This window comes from Ovis aries, chromosome 8, assembly GCF_016772045.2.
Source record: "Ovis aries strain OAR_USU_Benz2616 breed Rambouillet chromosome 8, ARS-UI_Ramb_v3.0, whole genome shotgun sequence".
Lineage (NCBI taxonomy): Eukaryota > Metazoa > Chordata > Mammalia > Artiodactyla > Bovidae > Ovis > Ovis aries.
In genome coordinates, this window is record NC_056061.1 from 75,338,249 (window position 1) to 75,352,328 (window position 14,080).

General features: G+C 42.9%; 1 protein-coding gene across 1 annotated transcript in view; it reads left to right on the plus strand.

Moving 5' to 3' along the window:
• The window catches only part of IYD (iodotyrosine deiodinase), a 34,398-nt gene extending 21,012 nt beyond the window's left edge, over window positions 1-13,386 (plus strand). The window contains exons 4-5 of the mRNA XM_004011409.6: window positions 4,908-5,064; window positions 7,612-13,386. Of these exons, the coding sequence (XP_004011458.2) occupies window positions 4,908-5,064; window positions 7,612-7,794 (340 nt within the window). The 3' untranslated portion in view covers window positions 7,795-13,386. The remainder of the gene's footprint in view (window positions 1-4,907; window positions 5,065-7,611) is intronic.
• Window positions 13,387-14,080: the final 694 nt, after the last annotated feature.

The window sequence follows — 14,080 nt, forward strand, 5'->3', positions numbered from 1 at the left end:
GGGTTTCCCTGGTGGCTCAGTTGGTAAAGAATCCATCTCCAATGCAGGAAACCTAGGTTTGATCCCTGGGTTGGGAAGATCCCCTGGAGGAGGGTATGGGAACCTACTCCAGTATTCTTGCCTAGAGAATCCCAATGGACAGAGGAGTCTGGCAGACTATAGTCCATGAGGTCACAAAGAGCTGGATACAACCGAGAGACTAAACACATTTTAGCACATTATTTATTATAGTAGACAATTTATTTACTGTTCATAATTGGCTCATAATTACTTGAGCCAACTTACTATAACTGGCTTAAGTGATTATGAAGGCTGAGAAATCCCAAGACCTGCACTCAGCAAGCAGGAGGCCCAGCAGATCTAATGCTGCTGTTCTGGTTTGAGTCCAAAGGCCTGGGAATCAGGGGAACTGATGGTGTATGTTCCAGTCCAAGTCTGAGTCCAAGGGCAGGAGAAGACTGATGTCCTCAAAGACAGTCAGGCAGAAGGAGAAAATTATCCCTTACTCCACCTGTGTTTTTTCTACTCAGGGCTGCAACAGATTAGACCAGGCCACCCACATTGGGAAGGTAATCGGCTTTACTCAGTCTGCCAATTCACATGTTAATCTCATCCAGAAACATCCTTTCAACACACCCAGAATAATGCTTAAGCAACTATCTGGGTTCCTTGTGTCCCTGTCAAGTTGGCACCTTAACTTAACCATCACATTAAGCTTCTATTTTTTCAACCCAAATAATGTTAAAAACTTGGTATCAGGATTAAATAAGATAGAGGCCAAGAGTAGGGCCTTAGAAGCCAGAGTGCTTGGGTTCAAATATGAGATCTACTATTTAGTAACTTCTCTGTGCCTCAGTTTCCTCATCTGCAAAATGGGAATAAGTCTAATATCTATTTCATTATGAAATTTGGATGCGTTTGTGAGCATGCAGAACAGTGATGATGCATAGTAAGTCTGGTAAACAAACAGGCTCTGACCCAAATAATTATTGGCAAACTAAACTTTGAGGATGTATTTTTCTACTATCTGGAACATAAGACTGTGAAATTCTCAGGATCTTGAATGAAGTAAATGACATCTTGCTATAATGATCACATTTTCCACATGATCTCACTGAGCAGAGTTTAGTTTTCATACATGCTCAGTAAAAGTACAAATTTAGTGCAGGTTTAATATCCGCTAGGCATTAGTAACTTTGCCGCTTTCTTAACTCTAGGGTGGATTGGAATTCAGTGTAACTGGCTTTACCATGAGGCTTCAATGTATTAGAGTAGACACATAAGAAGTTTCATTTTTTTTCTAGAACCTGCAACTGACTATGCCTTGTTGAGCCCATTTTTCCTCTTTGAGGACCAGTCACCCTACATTATATCTAGGATGAATTCAGTAATTTCTCAGTCATTTTCATAGTTAAGAACACTCCATTTTTTCAAACTAGGCCTTGTTATTTTATTTTTTAATTAAAAAAATGTTTTAGTTTGTTTTTTATCTTTTCAGCTGCACTGGGTCTTTGTTGCAGCACATGAGCTTTCTCTAGTTGAGGCACATAGCTTCACTTGTTGCAGAGAAAGTGAAAGTGAAAGCCGCTCAGTTGTGTCCGACTGTTTGTGACCCCATGGACTATACAATCCATGGAATTCTCCAGACCGGAATACTGGAGTGGGTAGACTTTCCCTTCTCCAGGTGATCTTCCCAACGCAGGGATCGAACCCAGGTCTCCCACATTGTAGACATGTACTTTACCAGCTGAGCCACAAGGGAAGCCCCCCTCAGCCTTGCCATTTAGAACACTGGTCGCAGGGTCCCCTTTACAAACACTGCACTCCTCACAGGCATCTCGTTTCCCCTCTGAACTCTTCTCAGGTTGAGCATGAGGAGGGGTGGGATGCCAGCTCTAGCCCTTGCCGTGTATAAGTAGAAGTTCTTATGTCCCAGGCTGCCATCTGTGGGCCTTTAGTGGCCACTTCCGGCTCCAGCCATCCAACACCCGGCGTGACAGGAGCCTGAGGAAAGGCAATGGGCTCGCCATCTTGTGGGGTAAAGCGGGTTTCTCCTCTGGTAGACAAGGCTGGGTGATGAGAAGGCTGGCCTCGTAGTCCCGCTCTTTTCATGTCTTTGGCCTCAGAGGACATTTTTTTTCCTGAGACATTATTTAAACCCTATCAAAATGGATGTTTATTGGCATTGTAACTTATGGTTGTGTTCTGGAATAAGTGCAGGGTATTAATAATAAATACATAAATCTTATGGCATATTCATGAGAAAACATAGACAGGTAAAGTCCAGTTGAGCCCGTCCCTCTTAGAGAGACGTTTGCTCTGTGTGTGTGTAGTACCTACAACACACTGCCAGCCCCGTCTCTCCCCAGTAAAGGCAGAATCGGCTGCTCTCTTGTCTCTGTGCGCAAAGTACTTAATACACACCTTCCATGCATCTGAAATAGCCATTACCACACAGGATTTGGGGCTTCCCTAGTAGCTCAGCTGGTAAAGAATCCGCCTGCAATGCAGGAAACCCTGGTTCAATTCCTGAGTTGGGAAGATCTCCTGGAGAAGGGAAAGGCTACCCACTCCAGTATTCTTGGGCTTCCTTGGTGGCTCAGCTGGTAAAGAATCCACCTGCAATGCAGGGAGACCTGGGCTTAATCCCTGGATTGAGAAGATCCCTTGGAGGAGGGCATGGTAACCCACTTCAGCATTTTTGCCTGGAGAATCCTCATGGGCAGAGGAACCTGGTGGACTACAGTCCATGGGGTCACAGAGTCAGAAGTGACTGAGTGACTAAGCACAGCACACAGTACTTTAATTGCTGGCTTACTTTTCTTCTCATTTTCTAGTCCATATTTTAGAAAGCTCTGTTGTACACCAAGATACTCATGAGAATCCAATGAGCATTACAGACTTTCTCTGCAGACAATATGTACGCACAGATATGTTTATAACTCTAGGGCCCAGCTTGTATCACTTAGCACAGTGATAATGCATAATAGGTAACTGAACAAATGTTTGCTAAACTGCATTGCGAATGAACACTCATCTCACTTACCTCCTGATATCCAATTTAGGTCAGCTCTGAAACTCAGAACTATCATTAAAGCCTATAATACACAACCTGGTCCAACTTATCTGTTAAGCTTTGTTCTCCTGCTGCTGGCATGAGGCCCTCCGCCCAGGCAGAAGGTGTTACTTGTCCTTTCTTAACAGGCCTCAGCATGTCGCAATCTGTATTAGTTCTAATATAATGTCATAATACATTCCTATAAAATTGAACACACCAAAATACTAGCCACCAATGTGTGCCCTGGAAAATAAGTAGAAAAATTGTACAAAATTACTACCCTGCCTCTGAAACTGCTAAGTAAATTACTTATTCTTCACCTTATATTTAAAAATTGTTTTGAATTATTCACAGTAAAATAAAATACAGTTGTGATAATAACACTAGCTATCACAGGCATGCCACCATGCCCTGGGTACTATTCTAAGCACCTGATCTATTTGGACTGATTTTACCATCACAAAACCTTTTGGGGTGAGTACGTTTTACACATGAGGAAGATGAGCTGCGAGAAAGGGAGAGGCTTACCTAACATGGCAAAGCTAATTGACTCCAGAGTGTTCTGGTAAACTATTAGCATTCTCCCTCCTTCTAAAGAGGAAAAAAATTGATCCTAGTCAAATGTGAGTAAACTGGTTGAGGTATGGTGACATAGCTTTGAACAAGTAATCTACAGAAGTAAGTAGGGGAAAGAAACAGTAGAAAAATATACATGTGAGTTTAGTGTATGTTTAACAAGGAAGCATTATACTTCCTAGGTTAAAAATGAAATGAACAATTACTGTCTCTTGTTTACTGATGACATTATATACCCTAAGGGAAAATTCAAATACATAGCATTGTATGGGGGGTCTTTCCTTTGAATATCTGTGCTAGAATGAAACATTTGTCAAAATGTATGGGCAGGGTAGTGAAAGACATGCTCCTAGCTGGAAAATAAAAATGGGAACTCAGCATTTATACCTCCCATGAGCTGTGTCCCTCTCCCACAAAGGTTTCCTTCCTCTTCTCCGTAACGAGGCTGAGAGCATCGCCGTCTGGAGACTCGCTTCAGCCTCACTGCATCGTTTTCCTTCTCCCTTCGCTCTCTTGTGTCATATCTGTCAGCTCCAGCCTTCACAGTTCCCCAGGTTTTCCTGGGCCACGCCATCTTCTCCTCTCTGGTCTCCCCGGAGCTGGTTCTCACCAACCTGGCTCTTTCTGAAACAGATCTGATCACATGATGCTTCTGCTCAGAAGCATGGTAACTTTTCATGCCCCGCTGAACAAAGCCCTGTGTAAAATCTGTATGAAAACTGCCAGCCCTCCAAACACATGCTCCACCATGCACACCATCCTCCAGCCTATCAGACTTCTGAAATCCCTGGCTGGCCAAGGATTTTCCTTCCGACTCTGCCTTTTGCTCCCCTCTTCACTAGGGTGCCCTCCCCAATGCCCTTTCTCCACTTGGTCTTCAGCGTCCCTCCTCAAGAGAAATCTTGCATACATTCTGACAACCTTCTTATTTAAAATTAGCATTTCATTTTTGAGCTCCTAAGGCATTTGGCTTATTTTTCTTTCATAAAATTTACCAAGTTTTTATTTTACTAAACGTGACTTATTACCCTCTGGGTTATAAGATCCATCTTTGTGTCTTTTCAGCATTTCACATGTGACTTTTTATGAATATCTGTTTATTGACTTTGGCTAGGAAAAGATGAATATGACAAAAGAATAATCCTGGTCTTTTTCTATTTAACCATAAAAGATGAATAAATGTTTTTATTTTTCATGTCAGTAAGGTGGTAAAAGGGGAACAAAAAATCATTAAGAGAAAATATTATTCTGAATGTCTTTTTCTCACCTTTAGGACCAATTGGATTAAAGAGTACTTGGACACTGCCCCTGTTTTGATTCTCATTTTCAAGCAAGTCCACGGATTTGCTGCAAATGGCAAGAAAAAGATTCACTACTACAATGAGATCAGTGTTTCCATTGCTTGTGGCATCCTCGTAGCTGCCCTGCAGGTATGCCGCCCTCCCTCTCTGTCCAAGAAAGAGACATGATACGTGGGGCCGACTGTGGTTTTATTTGCAAATTTCAGCTGAGTTTCTAGTTCAGGGACTAGTAGAGTTTTATCTAAAGTTGAATTCCTAAGGCAAGTTACTCTGATGTATAAACTACCTCTAGAAAGCTGGGCTGGTGAAGATGATGGTTCAAACAATCTAGAATCCTTCCTGGAAGTTTACTTATAACATCAGTTAAGGGTCAACAAAATGGTCATTGTGTTTGCCTTCTTCTGTAAGGACATGAAACTTTAAGCGTTTTGGTAAACACCCATGAGGAGCTTTGGAATCTGAAAGTTGCAGGGCCTGGCTTCTCAGCTGTGTTCACTGTTGTCTGAGCCAGTGGGAGGATTAAAAAGCGACAAGGGGAACTCTCTTATGGAGCTCCTATCCTGAGAAGTTGTTTATATATTGCATCAGAAATGTGTCCATGATGAAAAAAAAAAAAAGGAAACATGTTCATGTGCTTAAAAAAAAATTCCACCTATATAGGAGCTACAGTAACACTAAGCATGAAATAGAGCAGGATTTCACAAGATTCAAGTCATTCACATACCAGATAGTTTCTGAGCTCCTCTCATGTGGCAGATTCCAGGAGGCACCAGGAACAGTTGCATCCGTGTGTGAACAATATACTCTAGTGGGGACTGCGGTCCTGGGAAAGGGTGGAGAGCGATGGTAAACAAGAGAAATAAACAAAGCAAACAGTATTAGAAGAGCGAATAAGCCCACCTTCAAGGGTTCAAGGGACAGTCGATTGCAAAAACCTATGTGCTTCTTCATTATCTCAAAGGAAAACGTGCTTGTTGAAAACCTGTAAAATAGTCACTGTAGCATAAAAGAGGGGAAAAAACAAAAAATAAAACATTAAAAAAATCATAAAAAACACTTCAGATGACTTGAAAAATGGTTACAAAGTAGCTGGCTTCCTGTCTCCTTCCTGATTCTGAAACAGATAAAGGAGGTGCTATGCAAATATCACAAAGGTCAAACCTCAGGGCACCGCCACTATCCTGCATAGGGTCCCAGAAGAAGCAATTTCGCCTTGTGCTGGCTTCAAGCGGGGCTTCTGCGGGTTTGACTACGCAAACTTCTCCACTTTACCGTGGGAATTTGCTGCCCTCTAGCGTTCTTTAAAGGGCTTCCCTGGAGGCTCAGATGGTAAAGCGTCTGCCTGAAATGCAGGAGACCCGGGTTCTCCTTTAGCGTTCTTTAACGTGTAATTGGGGCTTCCCTGGTGGCTCAGAGGTTCTGAGTGTAGGTTTTGTGTGGGTTTTGTGATTTATGCGAAAGGAAAGCATCTTCCAGGAGCCCCTGTCTGAACAGACTGCTCAGAGACTGTAGGTATGCTTGATTCCCAAAGACAATTCCAGAACTTCCTTCTGGCCCAGGCTTATCGTTGATCATCTAACGGGAAAATCAGGGGGAGGATAGAGAGAGCCAACTGGAAAAGTGTCTTGAAGTTACACGATTTTTATTGAATGTTTATTATTCGGGGGGACTGGGCAGAGGTTGGTGGAATATTTCCTCGACCTCTTAATGTACTTCTTGGCCACTGGGTCCTCCATCACTGGACGTCAAGTATTCTCAGCTGGGGTGATGCTCTGCTTTCACTGATTGGTTGTATAATCACAGGAACTGCCTTTTGTTATTCCATTTCTTTGCTATGAGTCAGTTCAGCCACTCAATCATGTCCTACTCTTTGTGACCCCATAGACTGCAGCACGCCAGGCTTCCCTGTCCATCACCAACTTCCAGAGCTTACTCAAACTCATGTGCATCACATCGGTGATGCCATCCAACCATCAACATCCTTTGTCATCCCCTTCTCCTCCCGCCTTCAATCTTTCCCAACATTAGGGTCTTTTCAAATGAGTCAGTTCTTCGCATCAGGTGCCCAAAGTATTGGAGTTTCAGCTTCAACATCAGTCCTTCCAATGAATATTCAGGACTGATTTCCTTTAGGATGGACTGATTGGATCTCCTTGCAGTCCAAAGGACTCTCAAGAGTCTTCTCCAACACCACAGTTCAAAAGCTTCAATTCTTCGGTGCTCAGCTTTCTTTATAGTCCAACTCTCACATCCAAACATGACCACTGGAAAAAATAAAGCTTTGACTAGACAGACCTTTGTTGGCAAAGTAATGTCTCTGCTTTTTATTATGCTTTCTAGGTATGCTGACATATAATACGTTGTCTTGGTATGATTAGATACCTGAAACTTCTTTCCATGAAACAACCATTCCCATTTTTTAAACACCAGTGAAAAATAAGACTGGTACTTTTTTCTCTGAGAAGCTTCACACTGTTTGGTTCAAAGATGGGTTCTGGGGAGGTTGAGGAGGGTAGGAAAAATTCAAGGCACCATTGCCCAAGTTGGTAGCTTTCTTTTCTGCCCATCTATGGGACAAACAGTCTTACAGGGACTAGAACGTGCCCAGGCTACAAGCAGAGCTGGGGTTTTGCCTACTGACTTTAAAATGTATTTTCTTTTTCTCTCCTGCTGTAGAATGCTGGACTGGTGACGGTCACCACCACGCCTCTCAACTGTGGCCCCCGTCTGAGAGTGCTTCTGAACCGCCCCACCAATGAAAAGCTCCTGATGCTGCTCCCTGTGGGGTACCCCAGCAAAGATGCCACGGTGCCCAACCTCGCACGGAAAACTCTGGATCAGATCATGGTGACTGTGTAGGCAGGACCCAGGCAGGCAGACGCTGGAAGGTGATGCCCTGCTCCCCTCTCCAGTTCCTCTTTCCCTGGGTGTCCCATCTCCCTGGCACTCCACTCTGCAGGGGAGGCCACGCTGTGTGTCAAGAAACCTTTCCACTTTCTCCAGCACTTTGAGTCTGAGAAGGCCTGGTTCCGTTAGTGAGATTAGCTGAACATACAGAATAAGGGATGAACAGGTATGTTCCCTTCCATTTCTTATCTATTTTGGAAATGCATTAAATATTTATTAAGAATATGCCCTGGTTTTTACATTTTTCTAAATTGTTCCAGAAAAATCATGGGGGATTTTTTTTCTTTTACTCTTTAAAAATTCATAGAGGAAAGAGTTATTAGAAAATTTAGTGTAGTCCCAAGAATTCAGCTTGTGTGATGATTTCTGAATTTAAATTTAGACTGATCAAATGGCTTTCCACCTCACGCTTTCTGGTGGCTTTTAAGCAAGGATTATTTTTAAGAGGAACTCTTTCTGAGCTTCATGGATACTCTGCTAGTTTTCAGTAAATAACCTTCAAAATATTTAAAACATCACAAGCACAGAACAGAACAGCGCGTGCTTGTGCAGGTGAGTTGAACAGGCCACCATCTGGGCATATAAATGGTTAGACACACTGTCCAGCCCAGTGTGTGTTGGAGCTGGCTCGCACCAGCTAGTGGAAGCTAATGGTTAAATATTCATGAATTTTCCATGCCAGTTATTAAACCATTTGTAGCTTGAAATTGCCGACGGTGGGAGTACATCAAGGCAATTGGCAGACACGCAAATCAGGACTTGATTTCTTTTTCTTAAAGAGCACTGTTTTTCCCCACACTCAGTTCAGTCGCTCAGTCGTGTCTGACTCTTTGCGACCCCATGAATCTCAGCACACCAGGCCTCCCTGTCCATCACCAACACCTGGAGTTCACTCAGATTCACGTCCATCGAGTCAGTGATGTCATGCAGCCATCTCATCCTCTGTCGTCCCCTTCTCCTCCTGCCCCTAATCCCTCCCAGCATCAGGGTCTTTTCCAATGAGTCAACTCTTCACATGATGGCCAAAGTACTGGAGTTTCAGCTTTAGCATCATTCCTTCAAAAGAAATCCCAGGGCTGATCTCCTTCAGAATGGACTGGTTGGATCTCCTTGCAGTCCAAAGGACTCTCAAGAGTCTTCGCCAACACCACAGTTCAAAAGCATCAATTCTTCGGTGCTGAGCTTTCTTTATAGTCCAACTCTCACATCCATACATGACCACTGGAAAAAATAAAGCTTTGACTAGACAGACCTTTGTCGGCAAAGTAATGTCTCTGCTTTTTAATATGTATCAATTTTTCGGCACTCAGCCTTCTTCACAGTCCAACGCTCACATCCATACATGACTACTGGAAAACCATAGCCTTGACTAGACGGACCTTAGTCGGCAAAGTAATGTCTCTGCTTCTGAATATGCTATCTAGGTTGGTCATAACTTTCCTTTCAAGGAGTAAGCATCTTTTAATTTCATGGCTGCAGTCACCATCTGCAGTGATTTTGAAGCCCCCCAAAATAAAGTCTGACACTGTTTCCACTGTTTCCACATCTATTTCCCACGAAGTGATGGGACCAGATGCCATGATCTTCGTTTTCTGAATGTTGAGCTTTAAGCAAACTTTTTCACTCTCCACTTTCACTTTCATCAAGAGGCTTTTTAGTTCCTCTTCACTTTCTGCCATAAGGATGGTGTCATCTGCATATGTGAGGCTATTGATATTTCTCCCAGCAATCTTGATTCCAGCTTGTGTTTCCTCCAGTCCAGCATTTCTCATGATGTACTCTGCATATAAGTTAAATAAGCAGGGTGACAATATACAGCCTTGATGGACTCCTTTTCCTATTTGGAACCAGTCTGTTGTTCCACGTCCAGTTCTAACTGTTGCTTCCTGACCTGCATACAGGTTTCTCAAGAGGCAGGTCAGGTGGTCTGGTATTCCCATCTCTCTCAGAATTTTCCACAGTTTATTGTGATCCACACAGTCAAAGGCTTTGGCATAGTCAATAAAGCAGAAATAGATATTTTTCTGGAACTCTCTTGCTTTTTCGATGATCCAGCAGATGTTGGCAATTTGATCTCTGGTTCCTCTGCCTTTTCTAAAACCAGCTTGAACATCTGGAAGTTCACGGTTCATGTATTGCTGAAGCCTGGCTTGGAGAATTTTGAGCATTACTTTACTAGCGTGTGAGATGAGTGCAATTGTGCGGTAGTTTGAGCATTCTTTGGCATTGCCTTTCTTTGGGATTGGAATGAAAACTGAACTTTTCCAGTCCTGTGGCCACTGCTGAGCTTTCCAAATTTGCTGGCAAATTTATTGAGTGCAGCACTTTCACAGCATCATCTTTCAGGATTTGAACTAACTCAACTGGAATTCCATCACCTCCACTAGCTTTGTTCGTAGTGATGCTTTCTAAGGCCCACTTGACTTCACATTCCAAGATGTCTGGCTCTAGATGAGTGATCACACCATCGTGATTATCTTGGTCATGAAGATCTTTTTGTACAGTTCTTCTGTGTATTCTTGCCACCTCTTCTTAATATCTTCTGCTTCTGTTAGGTCCTTACCATTTCTGTCCTTTATCGAGCCCATCTTTGCATGAAATGTTCCCTTGGTATCTCTAATTTTCTTGAAGAGATCTCTAGTCTTTCCCATTCTGTTGTTTTCCTCTATGTGTTTGCATTGATCGCTGAAGAAGGCTTTCTTATCTCTTCTTGCTATTCTTTGGAACCCTGCGTTCAGATGCTTATATCTTTCCTTTTCTCCTTTGCTTTTCACTTCTCTTCTTTTCACAGCTATTTGTAAGGCCTCCCAGACAGCCATTTTGCTTTTTTGCATTTCTTTTCCATGGGGATGGTCTTGATCCCTGTCTCCTGTACAATGTCACGAACCTCATTCCATAGTTCATCAGGCACTCTACCTATCAGATCTAGGCCCTTAAATCTATTTCTCACTTCCACTGTATAATCATAAGGGATTTGATTTAGGTCATACCTAAATGGTCTAGCGGTTTTCCCTACCTTCTTCAATTTAAGTCTGAATTTGGTAATAAGGAGTTCATGATCTGAGCCACAGTCAGCTCCCGGTCTTGTTTTTGTTGCCTGTATAGAGCTTCTCCATCTTTGGCTGCAAAGAATATAATCAATCTGATTTCGGTGATGACCATCTGGTGATGTCCATGTGTAGAGTCTTCTCTTGTGTTGTTGGAAGAGGGTGTTTGCTATGACCAATGCATTTTCTTGGCAAAACTCTATTAGTCTTTGCCCTGCTTCATTCCACATTCCAAGGCCAAATTTGCCTGTTACTCCAGGTGTTTCTTGACTTCCTACTTTTGCATTCCAGTCCCCTGTAATGAAAAGGACATCTTTTTTTGGGTGTTAGTTTTAAAAGGTCTTGTAGGTCTTCATAGAACCGTTCAACTTCAGCTTCTTCAGCGTTACTGGTCGGGGCATAGACTTGGATAACTGTGATATTGAATGGTTTGCCTTGGAAACGAACAGAGATCATTCTGTCGTTTTTGAGATTGCATCCAAGTACTGCATTTTGGACTTTTTTGTTGACCATGATGGCTACTCCATTTCTTCTGAGGGATTCCTGCCCGCAGTAGTAGATATAATGGTCATCTGAGTTGAATTCACCCATTCCAGTCCATTTTAGTTCGCTGATTCCTAGAATGTTGATGTTCACTCTTGCCATCTCTTGTTTGACCACTTCCAATTTGCCTTGATTCATGGACCCGACATTCCAGGTTCCTATGCAATGTTGCTCTTTACAGCATCGGATCTTGCTTCTATCACCAGTCACATCCACAGCTAAGTGTTTTTTTTGCTTTGTCTCCGTCCCTTCATTCTTTCTGGAGTTATTTCTCCACTCATCTCCAGTAGCATATTGGGCACCTACTGACCTGGGGAGTTCCTCTTTCAGTATCCTATCATTTTGCCTTTTCATACTGTTCATGGGATTCTCAAGGCAAGAATACTGAAGTGGTTTGCCATTCCCTTCTCCAGTGGACCACATACTATCAGACCTCTCCACTATGACCCGCCCGTCTTGGGTTGCTCCTCAGGCATGGCTTAGTGTCATTGAGTTAGACAAGAGTGTGGTCCTAGTGTGATTAGATTTACTAGTTTTCTGTGAGTATGGTTTCAGTGTGTCTGCCCTCTGATGCCCTCTTGCAACACCTACCATCTTACTTGGGTTTCTCTTACCTTGGGCGTGGGGTATCTCTTCACGGCTGCTCCACCAAAGCACAGCCGCTGCTCCTTACTTTGGATGAGGAGTATCTCCTCACTGCCACCCTTCCTGACCTTCAACGTGGGATAACTCCTCTAGGCCCTCCTGCACCCGCGCAATTGGACATGGGATTGCTCCTCCACCGGTGCCCCTGACCCCGGACGCAGGGTAGCTCCTCCCAGCCATTCCTGCACTGTCGCAGCCTGGCACTGTTGGCCTCTGTCCCTAACCTTGGACGTGGGGTAACTCCTCTTGGCCACCGCCCTTCGGGCATAGGGTCCTCCTGGCTTCTGCCCCAGACCTTGGATGTGAGGTAGCTCCTCTCAGTTGCGCTTAGTGCACCCGGTCGCAGCCGCCTGCATCAAGGAAAAGCAGTGTGATGAAAAGTGAGGTGCTATAATCCCATGTGGGGAATTCCTGAAAAGTCACAAGGAAGGGGAATGGTTCATGTTATTCTTATGACTTTAGAAGCATGATGCAGAACCAAATGTTCAGGATTCAATTCAAGACCATTAAAATGTCCTTAGGGCAATCTGGAAGTATGTGAGCAGTGTCTGCAGAGAGCCAAGCAAACCTAGAAGCCAGTGATGTAATAGAGGAAGCCAGCTAACTTGGGTGGAGGAGGAGTCAACAACTTTCTTCTCCTCTAATAATAATTAAGAATAAAGAAGAATAAGAGGTAGCTGGAATGAAGCTTCCAAAATCAAACACCTCTGAAGTTGTCCCCTGTTGTCATGGTGGGCGACCACAGAAAGGGTCGGGGGCTGGCTCTCTTGATTTTGGCTCCTCAGAGCCCTTGGTTTATCTGAGATTCCACCATATTGTGGTCATGAATCCTTGATGAAGTAACTTTGACTCCCTTGAGGTCAAAAATCTGTTCCTTTGTTGAATAAGTGACTTCCCAAGTCTGATAATGTTTAGAATCAATACGGAGATAATGAAATAAATCAGACCCATAATATTGATACTCTCACACTTGCTTATGTTTCTTATTAAATAATTAAATTTTTTTAAACTTATGATTCCAATTTAAAATGTGAAATTGATTTAGGCTTATAATTTTATGTTGAAAGGTATAAGAAAGTTTACAGGGTAGCTCATTAAGAGTATTAAAATAGATTTATTATATTTATCAATTTAATTTATCAAGTTTAGAAGAGCTGTTTAAATGTATGAGAACATTTTGGCTTAATTGGTGATAGACTTGCCAGGTCAATTATATGAAGTACTAGAACAGAAAATCAACTATGATTAAGTCTATAGAAGGAGTTTAACATGTTTAAGAGATTATAATAAATGATTCTGGTAAATGAGACAGATGTTTTAAGGGAGTTTTATTTATTCAACTTGAGTTTTAATCAAGCATTAATCAAAGCCTTTCTTCCCCAAAATAATTAGTTTTAAGTTATTTAAATGCACTCTGCTGTGCTTAGTTGCTTAGTCATGTCTGATTCTTTGCAACCCCATGAACTATGTCCACCAGGCTCCTCTGTCCATGGGGATTCTCTAGGCAAGAATATTGGAGCAGATTGCTGTGCCCTCCTCCAGGGAATCTTCCCAACCCAAGTATCAAACCCAGGTCCCCCGCATTGTGGGTGGATTCTTTACCATCTGAGCCACCAGAGAAACCCAAGAATACTGGGGTGGGTAGCCTACCCCTTCTCCAGGGGGTCTTCCCCTACCCCTATTTGTTATGTGTAACGAATAAACAAAAAAAAAAACCCCAACCATAGAGGGGGATCTGTTCCTCATAATGGTAAGTTTGGATACAGGTCCAGGGTTCAGTAAAATCCATGACAAAATCATTCAGGACTACATCCTGAAGAACCTAAGCTACTCCATTTTGTTAACAGAAAAACTCCATTTTGTAAGGTTCTGGGAAAAGAGCCTTTGGAAATCCCCTGACCTCACCCCACCACTCACGAGCCAATCGGACCCCAGATCAGAATCTCCTGACTTAACGTTCAGGAACTTGTGGTCTACCTAGGTAACAGGGACCAATCAGAAAC